Below are 27,689 nucleotides of genomic sequence, written 5' to 3'. Positions count from 1 at the left end.
GTCAAACAAAGCATTCCAACTGTTGCATAGCCAGACCATGAGAGGCTTCTGTTGCCGCCATCTTTGTGCCGACTAATAACAACCACACAGGGCAGCATCACCCCCTCTCTGTTGCCTGGCAACCACAGCAAAAGGCCAACCTTGCCCCCGCCTCTTTGTTGCCAAGCAACCATTACAAGAGGCTTAGTACCACCATTTCTGTTGCTTAGCTATTCACATTCGAGACTGGCGGTGCCATCACCACTTTGTTGCCTTAGCAACGTACACCGGACAAAGTAGGGCTTAGCGGAGTCGTCAACAAAACAGATACTGCCACAAGTGTATATCCTGAAGAGAGTTTTATTGGCTCCAAGCACGGTGTGGGTGGATGGTTTTCTTCTGTCACGAAATCTGATTTAATCTTTGGTCTGGTGGTCTGAAAACAATCTGTCAAATAAAAGACGCTGGGCAGTCAAAAAAACACCCCCAGAGCTGGTAATAATCCCGCCATGGAGGCCCCTGGCCCCTCCCCACGAGCTATTCGTAGCGGTGCTTGCGCCTCTTCGCCGCAGATCGGATCATGGCGGCCGCCACACCCATCATGCCAATTGTCCCCACAGCAATGGCCTCGGTGACCTATAAGAAAATGGGAGAGAATGGTGGGTGGGCTATGAGTCAGAGAGAGATTTGCAGAAGTCGCATGCTGATGTCACACGCCCGACACACACTTCCGCTTGTCGTGTGTCTGAGCGCCTTTACCTTTCCCCCCACTGTTTTCTTTCAGATAAATCGCTCTTTAGTGCTAAATCATCACAAATGCCAAACCCCTAGTTTTCTTGGCAGGGAGTGGGTGGGCAAACAGAAGTGTGGAGAAGCCCCGTCTTCACATCATATCCATTCTTTTAATAAATGGTTACAAACAGACTTGTAAGGCTGGATGAATCTGACCCCATCTTACATTTAAAGAGGTATTATACCCACTTTAAACAGTTGTAGCTCACCCCCCCAAAAAAAAAAAAAAATCCTGAGCGTGCTGAGAGTTGTTAGGAGTCATCACAAAGCTACAATTCCCAGAGTAGTTTAACCATCAATTCCTCTCTGCGGGGATCATTGGGAACTATGGTGCAGGTGGGTCCATCTGTTTCACTTTCTTTCTGTTTCTCATTTTTCCTCCACATTTCCATCTCAGTTTGCAAATTCATCGGCATTTCAGTATGAATGTCTCCTATATATACACATGTTTTCGTAGAACATTACAGGTTGCCAGATTCCTAAATTCAGTTCTTTCATATAAAAGACTTCATGGAATGCTGCATGACTATTAAAAATCTAGTAAACTCTATCCACCATCTTTATATTCAAGGCCACAATATGGTACATCTAGAGATTGTATGTAATGTGAAGGAGATTATGCGTTGAAATATTTTAGTTGATATTTTAGAATGTAAAATGCTATTTTATTTATTGATTGGTTTTACCTTGTGGGCTTATAGCCGAATAAAGTATTATCTATCTATCTATCTATCTATCTATCTATCTATCTATCAGGATGAATGTCTCCTATATATACACATGTTTTCATATGCAATTTTGCAAAATGAGCACTTTTTTCCATGCAGTTTTCCCCAATGTAATGCTTCCCCCCCCAAGTTATTTTTTTACTATTTACTATTTACTATTTACTATTATTTACTATTTTACTATTTATGCTGTTTTATGCACACTTTGTCCCCTTTGTGCATTTTTTCCTACACATTTTCTTGCCTGGAGAAGAACATTGCAAAATTCAGAGAACTGTGAATTTCGAAAGATTTCAGTGTTTCAGTTTGTGTGTTGTTATGGAAAGCCCAGATTCAGTGTGTTTACCTTTAAATGCAAAGTAGGGTGGGGTCGTTATCTACTTTGCAGAAGGGGAAAACACTGAGGCTGAACAAACACTGCCTCACTTCAAGTTAATTTAAGGCCACACTTGAACCAGAGACTTCCTGGTTTACAGTTTACTCGCTGCAATGCATTAGCTCTAATAGGGGGGTAGGCTTTGGGGTAAGAGGGAAGCAGCAGGTGTACTGGGATTTTTGCTCCAGAGAGTTGAAAGTGCTACAAAAAAAAGGACATCACTGCTGCCATAGTGAACATGCTCTTTTCTGGTCAAAGAGGTGTTGCAGGTTTTTGGCCTTGCTTCAGGAACCTGCGAAACCTGTCTGAGCCAGACATGACAACATAACAAAGGAAATGTAAAGGAGAAAGAAAGAAGCCCTTCACACCACCTTTACTTTCCTCCCTCTTTCTCTTCAGTATACCTGAAGTAGTATCTCCACCCACATCGTTCTGCCCGGACACTGAGGTCCAGCACCGAGAGCCTTCTGGTGGTTCTCTCACTGTAAGAAGTGAGGTTACAGGGAACCAGGCAGAGGGCCTTCTCGGTAGTGGCGCCCACCTTGTGGAACACCCTCCCACCAGATGTCAAAGACCAACAACTACCAGACTTTTAGAAGACATCTGAAGGCAGCCCTGTTTAGGGTAGCTTTTAATGTTTGATGCATTACTGCATTTTAATATTTTGTTGGAAGCTGCCCAGAGTGGCTGGGGAAACCCAGCCAGATGGGCAGGGTATAAATATATTATTATTATTATTATTATTATTATTATTATTATTATTATTATTAATGTCAGACTCAAGCCTTATTTCCATGTTGTAGAAAGGAAAAACATTGAGGCTGAACTAATGCTGTCTCATGGGACGCGAGTGGCATTGTGGGTTAAACCACAGAGCCTAGGGCTTGCCGATCAGAAGGTCGGTGGTTCGAATCCCCGCGACGGGGTGAGCTCCCGTTGCTCAGTCCCTGCTCCTGCCAACCTAGCAGTTCAAAAGCACGTCAAAGTGCAAGTAGATAAATAGGTAGGTAAATGGCGTTTCCATGCGCTGCTCTGGTTCGCCAGAAGTGGCTTAGTCATGCTGGCCACATGACCCAGAAGCTGTACGCTGGCTCCCTCAGCCAATAAAGCGAAATGAGCGCCGCAACCCCAGAGTCGGTCACGACTGGACCTAATGGTCAGGGGTCCCTTTACCTTTACCTAATGCTGTCTCACTTCAAGAAAGGAGATTCCAACGAAACATGAGGAATGACTTTCTGAGGGTAAGAGCTGTTCCGCAGTGGAACAGACGTCCTCGGAATTTGCTGTGATTTCTGAAATGCAGGGTGGACTAGACTGGACCCCTTCCAGCTCTACATTTTGCAGTTCTACCTGGTCACTCATTGCAACTCCATATCGCAGGTCCATCACAAAGTGTTCACAGTTGTGGCTCGTCAGATTGTAGGGCATCTCCCTCCCAACCAGCTCCTCTGCCCGCTGGAGGATCTTGGCAAGTGGCAGCACAGGAATCGTGAGGTCGTGCTTGTTGTTCACTCGGAATTGGTCTTTCCTCACCACAACATCAAGCCAGTCCTTCTTCACGTAAGCTCTGTCAGACAAGACCGCCAGTACGCTGGCGGCACCGTTTGCAAGACGGTCGCCTGTTGGAGGGAAGGAAGAAAGAGGTGGGGAGACTCTCGGGGGCTCAGAATCTACAAACAGGGCAGGAAGAACTGAAAGGACAAATTAAAATAGGGAGATCTGGGGAAGCAAAAATTTGGAGCACATTGATCACCCTCCTGCCATTAAGATGGTTGTTGTTGCTGCTGCTGCTGCTGCTGCTGTTTCCACTATTTTTTATTACATCTGTGGAACACTCTATTTAAAGGAAACTTGCTTTCATCTTCTGGCTCCCACAATGACTTCCTACAGGGAAACGTGAAGTCTTTCCAGATGTTGCTGGATTCCAGCAACCATCAGGCCCTTAAGTCAGCATAGCCAAGGATGATGGGAACTGTAGTCCAGCAATGTCTGGAAGACCGCAGGTTCCTGATCACTGCAACAGGCATGGGGAACCTTTGGCCTTCCAGATGTTAGGTAAAGGTAAAGGTAAAGGTACCCCTGCCCGTACGGGCCAGTCTTGACAGACTCTGGGGTTGTGCGCCCATCTCACTTAAGAGGCCAGGGGCCAGCGCTGTCCGGAGACACTTCCGGGTCACGTGGCCAGCGTGACAAAGCTGCATCTGGCAAGCCAGAGCCGCACACGGAAACGCCGTTTACCTTCCCGCTGGTAAGCGGTCCCTATTTATCTACTTGCACCCGGAGGTGCTTTCGAACTGCTAGGTTGGCAGGCGCTGGGACCGAGCAGCGGGAGCGCACCCCGCCGCAGGGATTCGAACCGCCGACCTTTCGATCGGCAAGTCCTAGGCGCTGAGGCTTTAACCCACAGCGCCACCTGCGTCCCCCTTGTTCCAGATGTTACTGAACTACAACTCCCAGAGGCCCCCTCAAGCATGGCCAAGGGAGTTGATGGGAGTTCAGCAACATCTGGTGGCATGAAAGAGTTCTGCTGGATCAGACCAAAGGCCTTTCAAATTGAATAGAGTATTTGAAAGAGCCTGGCTGTCTGGAACCCTGAACAGAAGCACTTCCATGCTGCAACGCTTTGTTGCAGGCGGCACTTGTGCCTTCTACAAGCCATGTACAATCCTTGGAGTTCTGCACAGAGTATCAGGAAATGCTCTAAAGTGTGTGTGTGTGTGTGTGTGTGTGTGTGTGTGTGTGTGTGTGATAAATTAAGGTTACCAGATGTCCCGATTTCCTGGGGACAGACCCCAGATTTACAAATCAGTCCCCATTCAAAATCCATTGAAGTTGAAAAGTGTCCCCAGATTCATTGGAAAAAATCTGGTAACCTTATTATAAATGGTTCTTGTTGTCATTCTATTACAAAGCCTGAACAGCTCAGAACTCTCCCACAACCAAAGCCATGTTGGGAGCAGGGGGCTAGCCAGGTTTTTTGCCCCAGGTGAAGCCCCCAGAGGGGTGCCATTGAGGTTCCCAGCCTGTGTGTGTGCGCGCACAAATGTGCGTGGGGGCGTGCCAAACCTGGTCTTTGACCTGAGTGAAATAAAGCCTAGTTTTCCCCCTGCCCATAAGCCATCCTAGGAGCTCATGCCATGAAATACTTCTTAAGAAGGAGTGTTAGGATCCAAGCCACGGAGCTGCCCCTTTAAGGCCTTCTGCAACCCAAGAAAGGGGAGGGGCCTGAGTGGGTGTGGTCTGTCCCTGAAGGTATAACAGGCTTCATTCCACACCAAGACTTTGTAGGAGCAAGATATTTCATGGGCTTTGTCCTGGGCTGAGGGCTTTCCATGGAAACTTACATTCAGGAGCTAAGTGAACAACTTTGCCTTCCCCAACGTAGATGGCCCAGTGCTGATAACAAGAGCGGAAGATCTCAATAAGGTCTCCAGGTTTAATTTCATCCTACAGGTAAGAAAAGAAAAAGAAAAAGAAAATTAAAGAAAGATTGAAGTGGGGGGTTTTGGTGGCGCTAAAAGGCTGCTGCTTGCCCATCTCCCAGAGATGAGGCAGAAAGGTAGCATTTCCTTTTGTGGCCAAGATTGCTGTTTCTGGTTCCATGCCCAGTGCTTCATCCCAGGGGTAAAGGTAAAGGGACCCCTGACCATTAGGTCCAGTCATGACCAACTCTGGGATTGCGGTGCTCATCTCACTTTACTGGCTGAGGGAGCCGGTGTACAGCTTCTGGGTCATGTGGCCAGCATGACTAAGCCACTTCTGATGAACCAGAGCAGCGCACGGAAACGCCGTTTACCTTCCCGCTGGAGCGGTACCTATTTATCTACTTGCACTTTGACGTGCTTTTGAACTGCTAGGTTGGCAGGAGCAGGGACCGAGCAATGGGTGCTCACCCCGTCGCAGGGATTCGAACCACCGACCTTCTGATCGGCAAGTCCTAGGCTCTGTGGTTTAACCCACAGAGCTATCCGAGTCCCTATCACCCCAGGGGTAGCCAATGCCAATAGTCAATGGATGTGGCTGGACTACAACTCCCATGTATGCTGACAGGCCTTCTTCCCTTGAACGCTAAGCGCACGGTACCCTGCCCACTGCACCTGCTCATTCATTTCTGCTCCGTATCGTAGCTCCATAACAAAATGCTCGCAGTTGGGGCTGTTGAAGGTGTAGGGCATCTCCTTGCCCACCAGCTCCTCGGCCTGCCAGAGTATCTTGGCCAGGGGGAGCGGTGGCTGCGTCTCGTCATGTTTATTGTTCACCCGGTACCGGTCCTTCCGCACAACGTCTTCCAGCCAATCCTTCTTTACGTAAGCTCTGTCGGGCAAGACCGCCAAGGCATTCGGAGTTCCATCCGGAAGATGGTCACCTGGGGAGGAGAAGGAAGAGTGGGGAGAGACAGAGTGAGAACGGGACGAAAACAGCACATCTTTCGATCTCTCGGAAAGCTTGCCCATCTCCCCATCTGTTCTCTAGGCATTCAGACACCTCTTAAGATCCCGTAACCAAGTTGGCCATGGCGGTTCCTGAGATCAAGTAGCAGGTTTCTTATCTACACTTAGTAGCAATTGGATGCCATTTTTAATCAAGAGGGCAAACTGCGCCATTCAAAACTGCAGTGGCTTTAACCCAAGGAGACAGCTATACAGCTGCAAATGAAATGTTTTAACTGTGTTTTTAAGTGCATTATACCGTGGGTAGGCAAACTAAGTTCTGGGGGCTGGATCCTGCCCAATCACCTTCTAAATCCAACCCGCGGGCAGTCTGGGAATCAGCATGTTTTTACATGAGTAGAATGTGTCCTTTTATTTAAAATGCATCTCTGGGTTATTTGTGGGGCATAGGAATTCGTTCATGTTTATTTTTTTCAAAATATAGTCTGACCCCCCACAAGGTCTGACGGACAGTGGACCGGCCCCCTGCTGAAAAAGTTTTCTGACACCTGAAATGCGACACTAGATGGTGATGGTGAGCTTATGGCAAATTCAATATTTTCCTAAAAGCTTTTTAAAGAAGCATTTTCTCAGTGTTTTTTAAATACATGCCTAAATTCCACCCAAATTTGGCGTGGTGGTTGTTAAGCTCAATGACTCATTTTTCATCTGTGTTTGGATACAATTTGGGTGCCATTTTGAATGCAGACGGAGGACTGAACCTTTCAAAGCTGCATTAATTTTGAGGTTTCTTAGAATTCCTGATCAGCACCAGTTACTAGGCTGCAGGTATATGTTAAAACTGGATTGCTGCAGAGAGGCTTCACAAGGCCCAGGCAGCCATTGGAGGCAGCCATGGAGATGCAATGTTGGCAGGTGCATCAGAAGTCTTATAGCCCTGACTAAAAAAGAGAGGAGCTAATAGAAGAGCTATTGTAAGATTATTTTGAAGTGGATTCAATATTCCATTAGGTCCCTTTGTGATTATTGCATATTTGTCCCCACCTGTGCTCTGTCTTGCTCCCCAGCTCCATCTTTTCCTTGACTCCAGTTAGCATACCTCATGCTAGTTAGCATCCCCCCCCACAAGAGCCTCCAGTTAGTATCCCCCCACACAAGAGCCTGAATCTCCCCACACCTGCCCTGTGGGGCTCTATGAATTTGCAGCATTTACTTCACCTCTTTCTTTCTTTCTTTCTTTCTTTCTTTCTTTCTTTCTTTCTTTTTTCCTCCCTCCCCCATTCCTTCTCTCCTCCTCTCGCTCCCCACCCCCTCTTTGGCCAAATGGGCCCATGGCCCAACTTCGACTGGCAGCCAGGGCAGGGGAAAGGGGGGGCGGTCTGCCCCGGGTGTTTCCACTGAGGGGTTGGCAGCCCTCACCGTAGAGCCTGCAGCACACCCGAGCCATGCGTCTCTCCTGGGAGTAACGCGGTGACTTGGGTACCCACAGGCTCCGCGCTGCCCCAAACAGTCCACTTGCTGCCTCCCCCTCAGCTGTAGGGTGGCTGAGTGGGAGAAGGCAGGCAGACTCCTCGGAGGCCCTGCGGAGCGTCCTGGCCCGCCCCAGGCGCCCAGGACTTGCTCCGCCACTGGGCCAGGGCACCCACTTGTCAACTACATGTTGACACCAGTAAACTTTGCATCTCTTATTGAACCATAAACGACTCATCCCCATCTTCCTAGCTTGGTGTTAAATCCCTTGGAGCTAACTGAAGAGTGCTGTAGTGTGCTGAAGTGCATTGTTTGGGTACTTCTACGCCTGCCAGGAGGTGGAGCTGTTGCTCTGATTATCCTCTGCTTAAAGGGCACAGCAACAGTGCAATTGTAAGAAGGGGAGTCGTTGCAGTGGTTTGAGAAGAGAAACTCCCCCAGGCTTCAGACAAGGGAAACTTTGGACTCTCCTACTCCCACCACCCCTTACAGTTGCCCACACTAGCCGGGGGTGGTTGGGAACTGGAGTACAACCCCATCTTGAGCACCAAAGTCTCCCCACCAGAACTCTAGGGATAGGTCATCAGAACCAAGATAAGTGGCCACAAGTATTGCTGAGCTCACCACATTCAGTTGCCAAGTGGACAACCTTCCGATCCCCAACATAGAGGGCCCAGTGCTGACAAGAAGAACGGAATATCTCAATGAGGTCTCCAGGTTTTAATTCATCCTAGAAGGAAAACGGGAGACAAAGTTTAGTTGTTGCTCTAAACCATCACAATACCACGATGGGGGTGGCCTGCAGGGCACAGGTAGCCTGGGGAGAGTCCATAGGGCCAGACAAAGAGGGGGGGCAGATTTACATATTCTCCAAGCCAAAATCTGGGACACCATCTTCCCATTTTTTATCATAAGAGCATGGTGGCCATTTTTGTTGCTGTGATCTCACAGCACCATGTGAGATCTCACAGCACCGTGTAAGGTCCACAACACCATGGTTTCCCCTCCCCCAAAAGTGCTTTTTAAAGGCACAGCACCCCAAAATATGCATTTGGGGGCACCGCACAAGATTGCAACCCTGAAAAAGCGCTTTGGGGGGCGGATTTTGTGCCATGAAATTGCCTGAGATCGTGGCAACCAAAATGGCTGCCGTTCTCTTGCGATAAAAAACAGGATGTTCCGCTTTTTCTGTGACACTTGCAGGGGATGTTGTTTTCCATGCTGTTTTATTTGTAGCAACCTGGAGTGTAAATTCTTCAGCTTGATAAGAATGATACTTTGTTTTTTGTCTGTTAGCTTAGTAAAGTTATTTAGCAAATCCGCTTCCTCTGGGACTGCCCAGTCTGGTGAATCAGGGACACGATTATTATTTGGTACCACGATGAAAAAATCCTTCCCATTGACTGAGAGCTTCTTTAGCTGTAGAACAACTGCCAACTTTGGATGACTAGACAATATTACTTTTCGGTGCAAGCAGGGGGGTAGGTTGAAGTGTCTACAAAATGCTGGTATGGAAAGATGTATTTCTGCGCTAAGTGAGCCTTCTTTTCCATGATTATGGCTGGAATTCTGTGGGTGTTGAAGATAAGAAGAGTTCTCATACAGTGTCCATCTTTGGAGAGACCTTTGGTTGTTTTTAAATCAGCAGTTCTCAACCTGTGGGTCCCCAGATGATGTTGGACTACCACTCCCATCATCCCTGAGCTCTGGCCTTGCTAGCTAGTGGTGATAGGAGTTGTAGTTCAACAACATCTGGGGACCCACAGGTTGAGAAAGGCTGTTTTAAATCGATGTTGTCAACAGCGACACCTAGATGGCTGAGCAGAAATGGATTGGCCATTCACATTAACTGACCGAATGCACAGGCAGGCCGGGACTGCAGCCTAGATGGCGTCCTTGAGGCAGTCTGCCCAGCTAACTGCAGAAAGGAGATACGTCCACAAGCACAACTTCTGAGAACCCTCTAGGCAGCTGGCCATTGCCATGTTCTTATCTGGCTCTGCGCCCGCCCACCCACCCCAGCCTGCCAAATTCTGCTCATGAGCTGCCCAGAGGGCCATTCATTTTGGAATCGAAACCCTTGAAAATCCTTTTTCTGGGTTGCTGGATCCAGACCTCCTGTGCCTTTTTAAACAGCTGTGCTGTAGGGGGGAATTTCACCACTTCCTTCTTATCACAGCTAACTGCATGGCTGCAGCAGAGAAGCTGCCACTGGCAAAACTACTCCCTGCTGTGCTGCTCTTAAAGAGACAGGAGATTTCTTTAGTTTGTTTTGGAGGAATGGTTACGCTAGTCCGGTGAATGTTTCGGATTGTATCTGTCGCCATGTCCTATTATTAGAAAAGTTAACCAGCAAACGTAAGCTTAAGCTAGCACGGGGACAAGCAGAGGGGGATGCCTTCACCCCGGTGTGACTCCCCTTGATCACATATAAAGGTAAAGGGACCCAAATGTAAAAGGGACCCCTGACCATTAGGTCCAGTCGTGACTGACTCTGGGGTTGCGGCGCTCATCTCGCTTTATTGGCCGAGGGAGCCGGCGTACAGCTTCCGGGTCATGTGGCCAGCATGACTAAGCCGCTTCTGGTGAACCAGAGCAGCACACGGAAACGCCATTTACCTTCCCGCTGGAGTGGTAAAAAAGGTAAACAACCCACCCTTTTTTGTCTGGATTTTCACTGTTTGAAATATGACAACACACACACACCCTGGAAAAAACCCTGCACTAGAACGAAAGAACATTATCTCTCCCCACCTCTGTCTCCTCTCTTTTTCCGCATAATGTCTATGACAATAGTGTCTCTTATCGCATGTAAACGAACTGTGAGAAAGACTCTATGAAATGAAAGTGGAGACGCTATACAGTATGTACTTTTTTGTTACACAAGAAAATCTTCAATGAAAAGTAGGGGGGGAGGGCCCTCTCAAAAGTCAACAAATTCCATAGCACGGATATTTCAGAGGTGGTGGTTCTCCGCCCCACCCCCTCCACCCCCAGTTATGACGAAACTCCCTCTGCTGGCAGTTTTGTGCTCAGCAGGAAAAGAAGAGAAATAGGAAGATGAGTATGTATTACACATTTCTTCTTCATCATCTCCCTTTCCTTTTAATAGTCTGCCCTTTCACCAAACAATTCAAGGTAGCCTACGAGGCTATATCTCTGCCCCTGCCTCCCAACCTGCCTCAGCTTCACAACAAATCTGTGAACTAGGCTACACTGATAAATGAACTCCTGGTTCAGTCTTGCCCAATGCACTTCCTGGTTTAGTGGGGATGTGGACCCCTGTCCACAGCCTTCTAGGTTTATTACGGGGTAGGCAACCTACGGCCTGGGGGCCAGATGCAGCCCAATCGCCTTCTCAGTCCGACCCGCAGACTGTCTGGGAATCAGCGTTTTTTTACATGAGTAGAATGTGTGCTTTTATTTAAAATGCATTTCTGGGTTATTTGTGGGGCATAGGAATTCGTTTATATATTTTTTTCAAAATATACTCCAGCCGACCACATGGGCTGAGGGACGGTGGACTGAAAAAGGTTGCTGACCCCTGGTTTATTAGGTTGCTCTGCCAAGTCCAGCCCGCCTTCAGCCAGTCTCCACCTGCATGCCTCTTCTTACAACCAGCCCAGTGGGCGACCCCAGATGCTGGCCTCCTTCTCCTAATTCTCAGTGTTGCCTTTGTAGAATTCAGAGGGGAAGAATAGGAATCAGCTCCACAGAGGCTGTCCACGGCGAGCATCCCAGGGGGGCAGCGCAGCAATGTCACACACACCCCAGGGATGACATTCCAGGTGGACCACACCCACCGCACCCCCCTTCCTCCGCCACTGCAGCTCCACCTATCATTGGCTCTGGCTCCACCTACTGTTGGCCTCGTTGCCAGCGGGCACTAGCCTCCACTGCATCGGTTCATCCCAACATCTGGAGCGACAGAGAAAGTACCCTGCTCTGTCACCACAAATTCCCTTGCCCGCAAGCAACTCTCCTGCATTGGAGGGGTTGAGCTAGATGACCCTGAGTGTCCCTTCCAGCTCTGTGATTCAAGTGGTGCACTGGTGGCAACTTACCCGCTCAGCTGGGTTCTTCACCCTGATGAAGAAGGCTGAGTGGTTTTGCTCCTCGTCGTTCATCTTCACTAGGCTTGGTGTGTTATTCTCAGTGTCGGCTTCCAATGGGCATAGCTAGGAAGGAAAGCATTTGGGTAAAGCAGAGATAGCTTGTGTTCCTCATCCTCTCATATCTACTAAATCAAGGGCCAGCCAATGAAGGTGAAGTGTCGCATAAATGCATACAGAGTGTCCCAGGTTTGAACCCTGGCAGTTAATAGCTATTGGTGGTTAATAGCCACAGTGGTAATAATAATAATAATAATAATCCCTGTACCTTTGCTTCTCGCAGTGAGGGAATCACCAGAAGGCCCTCAGCGCTAGACCTCAGCGTCCAGGCAGAACGATGGGGGTAGTATACAGGACCGAGGCCGTTTAGGGCTTTAAAGGTTAGCACCAACACTTTGAATTGTGCTCGGAAACGTACTGGGAGCCAATGTAGGTCTTTCAAAACCGGTGTTATGTGGTCTCAGCGGCTGCTCCCAGTCACCAGTCTAGCTGCCGCATTCTGGATTAGTTGTAGTTTCCGGGTCACCTTCAAAGGTAGCCCCACGTAGAGCACATTGCAGTAGTCCAAGCGGGAGATAACTAGAGCATGCACCACTCTGGCGAGGCAGTCCGCAGGCAGGTAGGGTCTAAGCCTGTGTACCAGATGGAGCTGGTAGACAGCTGCCCTGGATACAGAACAGACCTGTGCTTCCATGGGCAGCTGTGAGTCCAAAATGACTCCCAAGCTGCGCACCTGCTCCTTCAGGGGCACAGTTACCCCATTCAGGACCAGGGAGTCCTCCACACCAGCCCGCTCCCTGTCCCCTAAGAACAGTACTTCTGTCTTGTCAGGATTCAACCTCATGCTTTACCTCCTTATGCTTTGCCTCGTCCGATAGAAGGCAGTATGCCAGTTTCTGGGACTCACAGGCAGCAGGGAGTGCTGTTGTGCTCAGATTCTGGTTTCCCAGAAGCCTCTGGGTGGTGACCATGAGGACAGGATGCTGGACTAAATGGGCATAATCCAGCACATTCTTGGATCTCCAGCTGGTTTTGGACTACAACTCCCATCATCCTTAGCTAGCAGGGCCAGTGGTCAGGGATGATGAGAATTGTAGTCCAAAACCAGGGACTCCTACATCTGATGCCCTGCTGCTCAGCCTTGGATCCTCAGAGACTGCATCCCTCAAGACCTGGGCTGGAAAAGGGGGTCCCACTTCTCTTCTGTGAGGGCCTTGCATTGCATCAGCACCTGCTCACTAACAGAGGCAGCCTGCCCAGTGTGAGGCAGCAGAGAGCATAATGGAATGCCAGGTTCCAGGATAGACAGCTGCCCCTTTAAGACTCTACTCACCTCAACAAGGAAGCAGAACCTGAGGAGGAGAGGTCCCACCCAGCATGCAGAGAAGGGCTTGAGAACACGAACTCTGGTTCAGGGATGGGAAAGTTTGGGCCTTGCAGAGGCTGCTGGACGGCAACTCATATAGCTCAGTTGGTAGAGCATGACCCTAGTGGTCCCTTCAACCCTACAGTTCTATGATTCTATGATCTCTGGGACCATTGGTCATCCTGACTGGGACTGATGAATATCTGAGGAGTTAAAGTTCTCCCACACATCCCACTCAAGTGGGATCAAGTAATTTGCTCCCTGGGCTCTGCTGTCCAGGGTCCTGAAAGACCTGGTTCAAGTTCCTGAAAGAATCTGATTCTGGCTGAACTCTGCCTATACTCTCCCTCTACCCCAGCCCACTTGGCATACAAGTACTTATAAAAACAAGCAGCAGCCATGGATTGTCTGAAAGGAGGTGGGTGAGAGAAGGCGGAGAGGGAGAGGGAGGTTCAGAGCACAAGTATAACATCCTCTAAAGCAGAGTTTCCTAAACTTGGATCTTCAGCTCTTTTTGGACTACAGTTCCCATCATCCCTGACCACTGATCCTGCTAGCTGGGGATGATGGGAGTTGTAGTCCAACAACAGCTGGAGATCCAAGTTTGGGGAACCCTACTCTAAAGAGATGTGGGGAACCACTGGTCCTCCAAATGTTGCTGAACTACAGCTCCTATCAGCCCCAAGCAGCATGGCCAAGGATGATGGGAGTTGTAGTTCAGCAATTTCTGGAGGGTCAAAATTCCCAACACCTGTTCTAAACATTGATCCAAGAGCCTAGGTCAATTCTGGGTAACCAAACCCATCAGGCCTGTGTAATGGCCTCTATTTTTCAGAGGGGTGACTGCCTGTCTGGTACTGGGGGGGAAAGGAGAATCAAGACACAACATCCAGTTGTTGGGCTGGGTGTGAGCTGGCCACAGATTGCATGAGGCTGCTCTGGGTATTGACACATCAGCCAGGCAAAATTTATTCTAAGAAGGCCTTGGCAGCTGGGAACACACCTAGGAGATCCATTGCCTAGAGTGGGGAAGGGAGAATTGCCCAAGCGCTCTCACTTTCTACGTCTTATTAGAGGATGTGTGGGGAACTTGTGGTCCTCCAGATAGAGCTGGACTCCAGCTCCCATAATCCCATGAGCATAGCATGATGACACAAGAAGATCTAGATCAGGCCAGAGGCCCATCCAGCCCAGCTTCCTGTTTCCACAATGCCCACCCATATGCCTCTGTGAAGTTCACAAGCAAGACCTGAGCACAAAACCGCTCTGTCCCCTCCGGTGGTTTCCAGCAACCCTACTAGTTCCCCCAAAATATATTCCCTTTGCAAAAAAAAAAGGGAGGAAATTTCTGGTAGGCAAACACAGCAGGTGGGGAACTGTGAGAAAAGCTTGATATCAGAGGAGGGCCCCAGCCCTGCCAATGACCACCTAGTCTAGGGCAGGGCCTGACAGGCCATATAAGAGCTGCTGCTGGGCAGAGAGGGCTGCGTTGTTTTTTAAAATTGCTGCTATTTTTTATCTGTGACATTAAAACTGTGATGTTAATGCTGTATTCTTAGTTTTAGATTTTGATTTATGTGGAAATTGCTTTCCATTTGGTTGTGTATTTTTTTTTTGATGTGGTTTATTTATTGATGACTTTCGTAATTATGTAAATCTTGTCATGTTGTAAGCTGCCTTGAGCATTGAGTTGTTGTTTTGTTGTTTCTGTTTTAACTATTTATTTGTGCTTTTATCTTGTGTTTTTATCTAGAGAATCACCCTAAGATCTTTCGATGAAGGGTGGTATATTATTATTATTAATAATAATAATAATAATAATAATAATAATAATAATAATAATCTCTATGATTATTGTGGTTTCTTGAATTGGGAGCATCATCCAGCATAAACTCTTCCCTTAACATTGAGGTCCAGCTCCGAGGGCCTTCTGGCAGTTCCCTCACTGCAAGAAGTGAGGTTATGGGGAACCAGGCAGAGGGCCTTCTCAGTAGTGGCACCCGCCCTATTGAGTGCCCTCCCATCAGATGTCAAGGAGATAAATAGCTATCTGAATTTTAGAAGACATGTGAAGGCAGCCCTGTTTAGGGAAAAATTTAACGTTTGATGTTTTACTGTGTTTTTAATATTGTGTTGGAAGCTGCCCAGAGCGGCTGGGGAGGCCCAGCCAGATGGGCGGGGTATAAGTAATAAATTTTATTTTTATTTATTTATTTATTAACTCAAAACCTCTAGGTGGGAATCAACAATAGTTCAGCAAAATAGGTGTCAGTTCCTTTCTACACATACATAGCTCTCTGCCTTCCCCACAGGACCCATGTCATACCAAACAGGACAAAAGGCTGAAAATACCAATATATTTTGGTTTCTGTGTATACACACACACCAGCTGGTGCATGCAGTGACTAAGACCATCCTCTTACCTCATCCATGAAATCACTAAGAGGCCTTAGTTAAGCCATTATTCTCTCAGCCTCAGCTGCAACATGAGGGAGCAGTGGGTAACAATCATGGCCTACTTTGCAAGACCATCGTCAGGATGACTTGTAATGTTCAAACAGTGCTGCCTAAATGCCATTCCTGCTACGACTAATACCAATTTTAATCAGTGCAGCTGAAAGTCAAGGGCAGCCGTGTCTGTTTCAGAAAAGCTATTTTGGGTCCGGCCTGTTGCTATAATAGGACATATAACGAATAAATACTGGTGGCCTTTCCTTCTGACAATGAGTGATACGGCTTGTTTATTCAACAAGATTTCTCCAGCACCCCAAGGTGCGTTTTCTCATTTGCAAATTCATTTCCATTTAATCACTTTAAAAGACAAATGATTAATCAACCAAAATTAAAATGCATTAATCGCCCGCCCCCCTTTGCCTGTATTTGCCACCCTCCCCATCCCTGCCACTTCTGTTATTTAACTTCGGCTAAAATTTAGATTGTAAACCCCTTGGGAGCAGGGGCCTGTCTAAGTCAACAAATGTCCTGTATATTGATGACTATATCAGCCCTCGCCAACCAGATGTTTTTTGACTGCAACCCCATTTGCCCTCTGCTGGTGAGGCTAATGGGAATTGTAGTCCAAAATAGAAACATAGAATCCTGGAATTGTAGAGTTGGAAGGGATCATCTAGTCCAGAAATATGCAGAAATATGCAGCTGTCCCATAAGGGGATTGAACCTGCAACCTTGTTGTCTTCAACACCCTGCTCTAACCAACTGAGCTATCCACCTGGAGGGCACCAGGCTGGCAAAAGCTGCTCTATAAAAAATATTGTAGCAGCTTGGCTTAGCATGGGCAGATCATCAGATCCCAAAGCAAGGAAACCAATATTCTGACAGCTAAATGAATCCGAGAGAGAGACTCTGCTCTCCCGATAGCACCATAAGCCTTTGTGTTGTCAGTGCCCAGAGCAGCAGGAAACCAGGAGAAGGAGCTAATTGATGGGAGGTGGGGTCTCCCTGGTGGGCCTCAACCAGCCACTTTAGAAGTCGGATCAGGGGTCCTGGCACCTTCCTCACCACCACAAAGCAGAACAGAAAGTCTCTGCAGAGGCTGGAGGAGGCTGCGATGGGGAGACAACTCAAGAGGAGGAGAGCACTCATTTGGGATCTCCACAGTCCCCCAAAGCAGGTGAGCCCATCGCGCTTCATCTTAGAAATGAGGCCAGGGGCACAGAAACCACTGGGACCTCTTCCCTCAGTCCTGAACATCTTGCCTCATTCCTGAACTCCGGAATTCCGAGCTCGGTGTCTGTGGACCAAGCCTATACCCTTAACTTCCCTGATGGAAGATCTCTTTTCTTACTTACACGTCAGGGCCTCCTTCTGTGAGTGTTGGGCTTGAGGTAGGTACAAATTCAATAAACCCCAGCAACCACCGCAGATAAAGTAGAGAAAACTAGAGGCAGAAACCCCCCCTTTCCAACCACGTACAAACCCTTGTGTACCTGCAGTGGGCTGTCAATTTTTCCCTGTGGCAAATGAATTTAACCACCCATTTTCTACCTGATGCTTGGAGTGACATCACAGGGAAAGCGCTACCTCATCTGTTACCAAGTAACCATTAAATACTGTTGGGAGGGGGGATATGTGAAGTGGGGGAGTATGATACCATTTGCCCCACCAACTCAGGAAAGTGTTTACTCACTTTTTCTCAGTTCCTTCATCCATGGGGACAAAGTCACTCGAGAGACTGCCTTAGCCCTTACATTGGGTCTAGGAAATCCTTTGGCCCTCCAGGTGTCGCTGAACTACAGTTCCCATCCCAGCCATGGGGCTGCTGGGAGTGGGGGTTCAGCAGCTTCTGGAGGGCCGGAGGTTCCTGTAGAATTTCCCCTGCAAGTTCCAAAGATATCACAAGCCGACTTCACAGAGCAGGGCTTTCAGTGTGGCTGCCCCTGTTCTGTGTAACAGCGTTTCTGTTGAGATACAACAGCCATAGGAGCCAACTCCAAAGGGCTGAGGTCCCTTACCTGGGGCCCCCCAAATACTTTATTCAAGTTGGCACCCCTGCACTTTCTGGAAACAATATAAAAATTTTCCTTCCAGCAGCACCTTAGAGACCAGCTAAGTTTGTTATTGGTATGAGCTTTCATGTGCATGCACACTACTTCAAATATCTGAAGTGTGTATGCACACGAAAGCTCATACCAATAGCAAACTTAGTTGGTCTCCAAGGTGCTACTGGGATTTTTCTTATCTTGTTTCGACTGTGGCAGACCAACACGGCTACCTACCTGTAACTGGAAACAATATGTTGCATCAACAAGCTCTGCCACAGGTGTCTCTGCCACAGGTGTCTACATTATATTGTTTTCAAATTTAACTGCTGTTATTTATCTCCTCCGAGTCACCAGTCTAGTTGCCACATTCTGGATTAGTTGTAGTTTCCAAGTCATCTTCAAAGGTAGCCCCAAGTAGAGTACATTGCAGTAGTCCAAGCAGGAGATAACCAGAGGATGTATCACTTTGGCGAGACAGTGCGCAGGCAGGCAAGGTCTGAGACAGCATACCAGATGGAGACGGTAGATAGATGCCCTGGACACAGAATTGACAGCTAACCACTGTGTCCAGGGACTGCATCGCCTCTCCTAACTGAGGTGTTACAGAGAAATAAGTTTGCCCCCATTCCTCTGGAGACATTAAGGAGGAATTCTATTCCACATTTACAATTGCTTAAAGACCAGAGAGGGAGACATCTTTTAAAATAAGTATTTACATTTTATTAAGACTTTAAAAAAATAAAATCCACCTTTCTATTCTAAAAACAGAAACCACAAGGCATTTTTATTTTTTTTACAAAAGTCAACAGACAAAAGGTACCTAAGACAAAATTCTAGAAGCAGAGAAACAGCAAGCAGCAGTCCTAAAACAGGCTGTCGCAAGCTTGTCTCTCAATGTGGCTATCTAGAAAAGGGGCATCCTTTAAAAGAAAAAAGAAATTTTATCTGGTGTCCGAAAAGACATAAAAAGGAGATCTAGCTACATCTCCTGCAGCAGGGGATTCCCACAGCTCAGGTACCACCACTGAGAAGGCCGTGTCAGTCATGCCCACCAAGAACACTTCAGGTGGTGAGGAAACAAGGAGTGCAAATGTGGCATACCAGCCTCCTTTGAGGAATAGAATGTGTGAACTGGTTTCTGTGGCTTGTACGCAGCTAAGTTCTGCTCAGAGTAAACCCATTAAAATTGATTAACCTTGCTTTAAAAAAAGGTAAAGGACCCCTGACAGTTAAGTCCAGTCACAAACGACTCTGGGGTTGCAGCACTCATCTCGCTTTACAGGCCGAGCAACGGAAGCTCACCCGTTGCAGGGATTCGAACCGCTGACCTTCTGATCGGCAAGCCCAAGAGGCTCGGTGGTTTAGACCACAGCGCCATCAGCGTCCCTTAACCTTGCTTAGACATGCCTATTAACTTAAATGGGCCAGCTCTGAGTAGGGCTACCATTGGCTACAACCCTATGGTTCAGGTCCTTGTCAGTGTTCAAACATGATTTCTGGGGTAATATTATATACAGAGTTAAGCATCTCTACTCCTTCAGGGAACACTTCCCACACTCCCCACATGACATGCGCTCTTCCTCTGGGCATCCATGCAGATTGGGCCCACAGCAGAGTGGGTGACAGCAATGAGGAAGACACTGGCATGTGGCCCCAGGACACCCCCAACCTCTCACTCCACCCCCCCCAAAAACCATTGGCACTGAAACTGTGAGGTTTCTATAAGACGCCCTTGAAAACATTCCTGGTATAACAGCACAAAGTCAACATGTTTAACCTTCACTGAGCAGAATCTTGCGCTTAAAAATGAAAGTGTCGTTTCCTGAACTGCACTGATTTCAGAATATGAAACAGACTAGGAAAGAGGCTAAGCTTCTAACAAGAGAGCATTCCCCACCACGGGGATCGGTGGAGGAGTGTGCAGCCATTTATTCCTCTCTGTGCCTTCTGGGCAGGAATAAGCTGCTGACCACTGTCGCCGCAATGGCCACGAGGCCTACGCCGAAGAGCCCTACTGTGCCAGCAACCAAGGTGTCTCTCACCTGCAAACAACACAGAAGGGGAAACTGTTAAGCTGTATAGGCCTCTAAGATGTTGCTGGGCTACCTGCCAACATTTCTCCAGTGAAAATAGGGACGTCATCAATAATAATAATAATAATAATAATTTTATTTATACTGCGCCCATCTGACAGGGTTCCCCCAGCCACTCTGGGCAGCTTCCACCATATATAAAGACATAATAAAAATGAAACATTTAAAAACTTCCCTATACAGGGCTGCCTTCAGATGTCTGCTAAAGGTTAACTAGTTACTTATCTCCTTGGCTCGGGGGTTGCATAACTCCACAGCCTCCGATGCAAACAAGGACGTCCTATGGAAAAGAGGGACATTCCAGGATCAAATCAGAAACTGGAATGGCTTCTGTAAATCCAGGACTGTCACTGGAAAATAGGGACACTTGGAGGGTCTGCTTAGGTTGATGAGCGTGTTAAGATACAGTTCAGCAAGATCTAGATAGTTCAGTTTCATTTTCCTGTGTGTATGTGGCTTTATTTTCAGATGGAATGCACCGGAACTCAGTTCCAGCACCTCTCAGGTGGCGCCATTGCCATTCTAAGATAACAAGGGAGGTGTTCATGATGAGTTCCGGCACCTCTTTTTCTAGAAAAATAACACTGTTATATATATGTACAGTGGTACCTCAGGTTACATCCGCTTCAGGTTACAGACTCCACTAACCCAGAAATATTACCTCGGGTTAAGAACTTTGCTTTAGGGTGAGAACAGAAATCGTGCTCCGGCGGTGCGGCAGAAGCAGGAGGCCCCATTAGCTAAAGTGGTCTTCAGGTTAAGAACTGTTTCAGGTTAAGAACGGACCTCCGGAACGAATTAAGTACTTAACCCGAGGTACCACTGTACGTGTATGTAAATAAAATCCTATACAGTATCCTAGATGCACCACAGTCTGCAGTGACCTTCATTCCAAGAGAACTGAACTCTGCATATGCACAGGAAACTCTGGAGTCCCTAAGCTGCTTGGCAATTGGGGAACATGCAACATCATTCTCACTACAGCTGCTCCAGGAAGAGTTTTTACAGCAATACATTGGGAGAAAGGGGCCGATAAGATTAGCGTTTTTCTCTGAAGGCCACAAAATTGCTCTTCCCTTTTGAAGCAGTGAGACTTGTGCTTCTTTGGCACACTGCAGACACGGCTGTGGCCCATCGATACGCACCTGGTCGCTCCTAGCCGTGCCGTAGCGCAGCCTAGTGACAAAATGTTCGCAGTTCTCGCTGGCCAAGCTGTAGCGGATTTCTTTGCCCAGGAGCGCCTCCGCCTCCTGAACGATTTTGTTCGCCGGGAGCGGCTCGTATTTCTGATCATATTTGTTGTTGATGCGGCAGGCGTCGTCCCCGACAATGCTCCACAGGAGTTCCTTCTTCACTACGGCTTTTTCGGACAGGGCAGACATCAGGCTGGAGGTGCTGGCCTGGTAGAAGTCATCTTGGAAGACACAAAGGGAACATCAGTAATGCAGTGGGCCTGTTTTTGTACTCCTCTCTAGCCTCCATTCAGACAAGCACGAGGCAAGATCAGACTTCAAGGACACAATCCAGGCAGGAGGGTGTGGAGCAAGGCAGGTGAGGGGTGCTAAGGGCCAGGTAAAGAAGACTGGAGGGCCACATTTGCCCTGCTCCTCCCGGATCTGAGTTTCACCAGCCTGTAATAACATAATCCATTGTGATATCCAATATCTTTTACAATAAAAAGGTAAAGGGACCCCTGACCATTCGGTCCAGTCGTGGCCGACTCTGGGGTTGCGGCGCTCATCTCGCTTTATTGGCCGAGGGAGCCGGCGTTCAGCTTCTGGGTCATGTGGCCAGCATAACGAAGCCGCTTCTGGCGAACCAGAGCAGCGCACGGAAACGCCGTTTACCTTCCCGCCGGAGCGGTACCTATTTATCTACTTGCACTTTGACGTGCTTTTGAACTGCTAGGTCGGCAGGAGCAGGGACCGAGCAACGGGAGTTCACCCCGTCGCGGGGATTCGAACTGCCGACCTTCTGATCGGCAAGCCCTAGGCTCTGTGGTTTAACCCACAGCGCCACCCGCGTCCCTTATCTTATACAATAGGAATCATTTAAAGAAAGGATCCTGCCCATTGATAATTCAAGTCCACTCTTCTTCAGAATTGACAGTCCTTGTGCTCCCTGACTTTGTTCCCCCACCTTCATTATTCAAAATCACCCATGTAGTTATACAGGATGTGCTTTTTAATACACAAAACCAGAACTAGAAGACTAGCTGTGCCAAATGTGATCCTATAGGTCTGGTTTCTCAGCAAAAATATAAAAATAAAAAGACCAATAGCCGTCCCCCTTCACCCTCATCATCCCAAACAAGAAAGTCTGGAGGATACAGCCCTTTAAAGGTAGGACTAGAGTGGAGATACTGTTTCACCCCAAGGGCCACATTCTCTTCTAGGAAACTTTCCAGGGGCCACATGGCAGAGGTGGATGGAGCCAGAGGCAAAAACAGGATGCAGCAAAAAAAAAGGTGGGGCAACAAATGTAAATTTTACCCTCTGTGGGCCACATCCCTCACTGGCCAGTGTGGTGTAGTGGTTAAGAGCAGTGGACTCGTAATCTGGTGAACCGGGTTCGCGTCTCTGCTCCTCCACATGCAGCTGCTGGGTGACCTTGGGCTAGTCACACTTCTCTGAAGTCTCTCAGCCTCACTCACCTCACAGAGTGTTTGTTGTGGGGGAGGAAGGGAAAGGAGATTGTTAGCTGCTTTAGGGAGTGATAAAGTGGGATATCAAATTCAAACTCTTCTTGCTTCACCCGCTCCTTGGGTGTTTTCTCTGAGCTTAAATGTGTCCTTGAACTCTGTTCATTCCCAGGGCCGTAGCTAGGGGGTGGCAAGGTGGACCCATGCCAGGGGCACAGGCGATGGGGTGGGGTGCAAAATCAGCTAAATAACATGTCTATAAATATACAGTCATACCTCATGTTACATCCACTTCATGTTACTTTCTGTCAGGTTACATCCCACGGTGACCCAGAAGTACCGGAAAGGGTTACTTCGGGGTTTTGCCTCCGCATGCACAGACGCGCAAAATGATGTCACACGCCTGCGCAGAAGCGGCGAATCACAACCCGCACGTGTGCAGACACACTGCTGCAGGTTGCGCTCTTTTCATGTTGCGAACGGGCCTCGCCTCCAGAACGGATTCCGTTCGCAACCAGAGATACCACTGTATTGATTATTGCCTCATAAGACATGGTTTTAAATAGAGGGTGAATTGAATGGGTGGAGGGGAGGTTGGAGGAGAGGCAGAAAGAAGAGCTAATTTGTCTGTGAGTAGGGGGCACAATCTGGATGGTTCTGCCAGGGGCACAAGATCACCTAGCTACGGCTCTGTTCATGCCCCCTGTTTGCCTGGATGGAGGGGAGAGAGGGGTGTGTGTGCGAGTCTGGGCCCGATTGCGTGGCAAGGTGTGATCCAGGGGAAACTGCTAAGATGCACACCTCTCTAGAAACAGCCTCCTCCAGGCCCAGGGCCCTAATCCAGCACTTGTGAAAAAGCCCCACAGCTTTCTGCGTTGTGAAAAGGTGGCCAATAATATCCACCTTGGCAATGCCCAGCATAGAGGCACAGGACCAGTTGGCAATGCCGGCAACCGTAAACCCTGCCTGACTTGGCTGTGCACCTGATACAAGCCTAAGGACCTTACCTGAGGGAGCCAGGTGGATCACGTAACCGGAACCCACATAGATGGCCCAATGCTGGTAGCCCACACGGGAAATCTCTATCAGGTCTCCAGGCTTTGGCTCTATCTGTCGAGAGAGAATCAGAGAAGCGAGTGCCAGGAGGGAGCTGATGTAATAAAGGTAAAGCTAAAGGGACCCCTGACCATTAAGTCCAGTCGCGGACGACTCTGGGGTTGCGGCGCTCATCTCGCTTTATTGGCCGAGGGAGCCGGCGTACAACTTCCAGGTCATGTGGCCAACTCTGGCGAACCAGAGCAGCGCACAGAAACGGCGTTTACCTTCCCGCTGGAGCGGTACCTATTTATCTACTTGCACTTTGACGTGCTTTCGAAATGCTAGGTTGGCAGGAGCTGGGACCGAGCAACGGGAGCTCACCCCGTCGCGGGGATTCGAACCGCCAACCTTCTCATCAGCAAATCCTAGGCTCTGTCGTTTAACCCACAGCACCACCTGCTTGCTGAGTGTAAATCAGCAAGGTGACAATGCAGGCAGGACTGTGGCAGGAAACCGAGGATGCCAGAAAACCAGGAATTATGTTCACATGTGGTGGAAATATGTACAATTTTTTGGGCAAAGGGTGTTTAAGGAGATAACAGAAAGCACTGGGTTAAAGCTGACCGAAAGTCCAGAGGAGTTTTTAATGTTTGATGTTTTATTCTGTTTTTAATCTATTGGGAGCCGCCCAGAGTGGCTGGGGAAACCCAACCAGATGGGCAGGGTATAAGTAATATGCTGTTGTTGTTGTTGTCATCATTATTATTAGGAATCTTAATAATAATAATTTTATTATTTATATGCCACCCATCTGACTTTTTTGCCCCAGCCACTCTGGACAGCTTCCAGAAAAATATAAAAACGCCATAAAACATTGTAAACTTCCCCATACAGATAGGCTACTTGTAGCCTTTTTGTTTTAGTAACCCAGGTTGCTTTAAGGCAGACTGGATTTTCCTAGTATTACCTCCCTTTCTCCCCCTTAAAAAAACAAACAAACAGCCTTGCAAAATGTAAAAATAACTTTTTCTCACTCAGTATATGTCTTGAAGAACACCAGCGATAGCAGCTAGGTGCAGGCAGACTTAAAATGGCAACTGAGTTCCTAAAACATACCAGGTAGAGGTAAAGGGACCCCTGACCATTAGGTCCAGTCGTGACCGACTCTGGGGTTGCAGCGCTCATCTCACTTTATTGGCCGAGGGAGCCGGCGTACAGCTTCCCGGTCATGTGGCCAGCAGGACTAAGCCGCTTCTGGCGAACCAGAGCAGTGCACGGAAATGTCGTTTACCTTCCCGCCAGAGCGGTACCTATTTATCTACTTGCACTTTGATGTGCTTTCGAACTGCTAGGTGGGCAGGAGCAGGAACCAAGCAACGGGAGCTCACCCAGTCACAGGGATTCGAACCGCCGACCTTCTGATCGGCAAGTCCTAGGCTCTGTGGTTTAACCCACAGCGCCACCCATGTCCCAAAAACATACTAAGTCTAGCTTAAATACAGAGTCTAAACTGGGGCTCAGAATTACAGGTGTCGTCATGCGTGTTCAGTGCCACACACCACAACGTGATGTCATGATTAACATTTTTATGCTGCTTTCCGTATAAATACATGCTCAAACCAGCTCACGACAGAACCGCTAAAATTCAGAACAATGCATCATTACAATAACACTCACCTACTAAACCATTTCACAACGTGACGCAATAATCCAAAAAACACCCCAATTTGATTCCATGCGTCAAATCGAAAAGCCCTGTCATTTAAAACACAGCAGCGCATTTGTGTGTGTGTGTTTTGCCACAGTCCTATGAACTAGAAACTTCTCATTTAACAGCAAAAATAGCAATCACTTTGAATGTCCAGAGGCCTGTCTGGACGCTTTGCTGGGAGTCGAAATCCAACCTTGAGCAGCATAATCCCTGAGGGCACCCACAGACGGCTATATTTAACTCGGCCAAGAGATGACAGAGACACGCTTTAGAAGCGGCCATGCTCTGTGACACACCACAATGCACACCAACAGAAATGGTCGGAGCAACAACAGAGGCAATTCGGCTTCCCTGTCAACTGCAGTCGAAGTTGGTACTTACATAGCCAGACATCTTGAGGAGCTGCAGGCAGGCCGGCCAGTACGGATACTCCACCCTCGCCAGCGAACAGTGGCTTAGTTTAGCGATTGTGGACAGCTGCAGGCAGGGCGGGGTGAAGGCTCTAAATCGCCTTTGCGCTGGAAGGGGCCTGGGCTGAGGGTGTTGAAATGGGCAGAGGCAGGCATCCCAGAGGGACTGGCTGACTTGCCAAAAGCCAAAGCCGGGGAAACTGGAGGAAGCCTCTCATTAATTTTCTTTTCTTTTTTCAAAAGGTGCAATATTTGTGTTTCACCAGAATGTGGGCCCCGCCACCGAAAGGAAAAAACTTTCCCCTGGATTTCTCATGCAGAGGAAAGGTACAAAAACATACACAGAGAAGCTTGTAAATCGGGCATTGTTTGCAACCTTCTCTGGCTGCCCACATGCCATACGTTGAAAAGGCCGTCCCTCTCACCCGCCAAAAAGAATTTTAAGGGAACTGCAATTTTAAGGGTGCCAGGAATTGCAGATCTCTCTGTGGTAAGCTAGTTCCCAGGATTTGGTGTGTGCGTGTACATTGATATATCACAAGTTGTGCTGCTGTTTAAAAATCAAACAATAATTTTTAAAAGGATGTAGACCTTGGCATAGTCACAAAGTAACATATTTTTTGGAGAAAATACTTGTGAAATACTGGCTGCATCCACAGCATACATTTAAAGCACACACAAACATGAATACAGTGGGACTTTGGGTTACATATGCTTCAGGTTACATACGCTTCAGGTTACAGACTCCGCTAACCCAGAAATAGTACCTTGGATTAAGAACTTTGCTTCAGGATGAGAACAGAAATCGGGCTCTGGCGGCGTGGCAGCAGCAGGAGGCCCCATTAGCTAAAGTGGTGCTTCAGGTTAAGAACAGTTTCAGGTTAAGAACAGACCTCCGGAACGAATTACCGGTAAGTACTTAACCCAAGGTACCACTGTACTGGCCAGTGTAACGTGCACTGGGCTAAACACCAGTTGTGGGCAGCTCATGGGAGTCAGAATAAATGGTGATGTGTACACAGCCTGCATCTGTGAATGCTGGCATAAATAAAGCCTTGAAGACCCCCTCTCCAACTCCCACAAAAGGCAGGCACCTTGACTATACTGTTTTAGACAACTGCTGAAAACTTGTTTGTTTCATCAAGAGTATCTATGGACACATGATTTAGGTACATTTATTTTAAATGTTTTAATAACGGAGGGGTGTGAGGGTGGATTTACACACACACACACAAACACACACACACACACACACACACACACACACACACACAACTTGTTCTCTATTTAACTGAAAATGTACACAGCTTGGAGATGCCCGTGTGTGTTGTGTTTTGAGCAAGCGGTTAATAAATTTCCTAAATAAATAATCCATCAGTCCAGACCATTTTATATTCATGGAATTATTTTACTGATCTCACTTATAAAACATTAGAAGAACAGTCGGTACAAAACGTACCGTAAAAAAGGAGCAGAGTCACAACATCGCTGTTGTTAGTGTAGCAACGGGAAAGCTTGCTGCCCTGTTATAGATTGCAACGTGCATTTTAAAAATCACTTTTTTGTTGTTATTCATTTTGAAGATTTAGACTCTCGCTTCTAACCAATGGGTGCCCAAGGTGGCTTTACAGGTTGCAACAATACAAAAGCCAAAACACTCCCATCCCCAACCCTTCGTCCTTTGGGTGATGGATGGCTCTGTTCTGTAGTCCCAGAACAACTGGCAGAAAGTAGTGGCTTGGGGAGGGGGGAAATCATCAAGCTGGCCACCACATCCATCTTACAGCTATAAGGTCTTCATTTTTGCAGGGATGTTGCCAGGGCAGTTTCTATGTCTGAGATGCTAGAGAAGCAAACACACACACACATAAAATGGTGTTGGGCTCAGACCCTGAGCACCTCACCTTTCAGTTATTTTTTTAAAGTCAAGTTTCTAGTCCTTATGACTGTGAGTATATCCTTTGAAAGTGTGTGTGCTTGGAAGCTGGAGTGGGTGCTGAATAAGATGCCCAGAGCCTTGAAGTAGGCCTTTGGTGTCCTGAATTAGGCTCCTTATCCTTTCCCACTGCCAGCAAATCCA

The 27,689-nt window shown here is 47.9% G+C and overlaps 1 protein-coding gene across 1 annotated transcript; it reads right to left on the bottom strand.

The window, feature by feature from the left end:
- Positions 1–323: 323 nt before the first annotated feature.
- LOC310833643 (uncharacterized protein) lies at positions 324–26,002 on the bottom strand. The gene is made up of 9 exons (XM_083716319.1): positions 25,581–26,002; positions 23,458–23,560; positions 20,955–21,223; positions 11,801–11,914; positions 8,361–8,466; positions 5,973–6,241; positions 5,220–5,322; positions 3,226–3,494; positions 324–615 (listed from the first exon to the last, which is right to left on the bottom strand). Exons 1-9 carry the CDS (start codon positions 25,590–25,592, stop codon positions 517–519), a joined length of 1,344 nt encoding a protein of 447 aa, XP_083572445.1. The 5' UTR covers positions 25,593–26,002; the 3' UTR covers positions 324–516.
- Positions 26,003–27,689: the final 1,687 nt, after the last annotated feature.

The sequence above is a fragment of the Podarcis gaigeae genome (genome assembly GCF_964106915.1).
Source record: "Podarcis gaigeae genome assembly, chromosome: 16".
Classification (NCBI taxonomy): Eukaryota; Metazoa; Chordata; class Lepidosauria; order Squamata; family Lacertidae; genus Podarcis; species Podarcis gaigeae.
This window is presented reverse-complemented; position numbering and strand designations above follow the sequence as displayed.

Excerpts from the sequence above, each read along its gene's own strand:
- LOC310833643 (XM_083716319.1), bottom strand. Across the intron at positions 21,224-23,457 it reads GATCCACCTGGCTCCCTCAG|ATGACTTCTACCAGGCCAGC; the intron begins GTAAGGTCCTTA and ends GTGTCTTCCAAG. Across the intron at positions 5,323-5,972 it reads GAGCAGAAATGAATGAGCAG|GATGAAATTAAACCTGGAGA; the intron begins GTGCAGTGGGCA and ends TCTTACCTGTAG.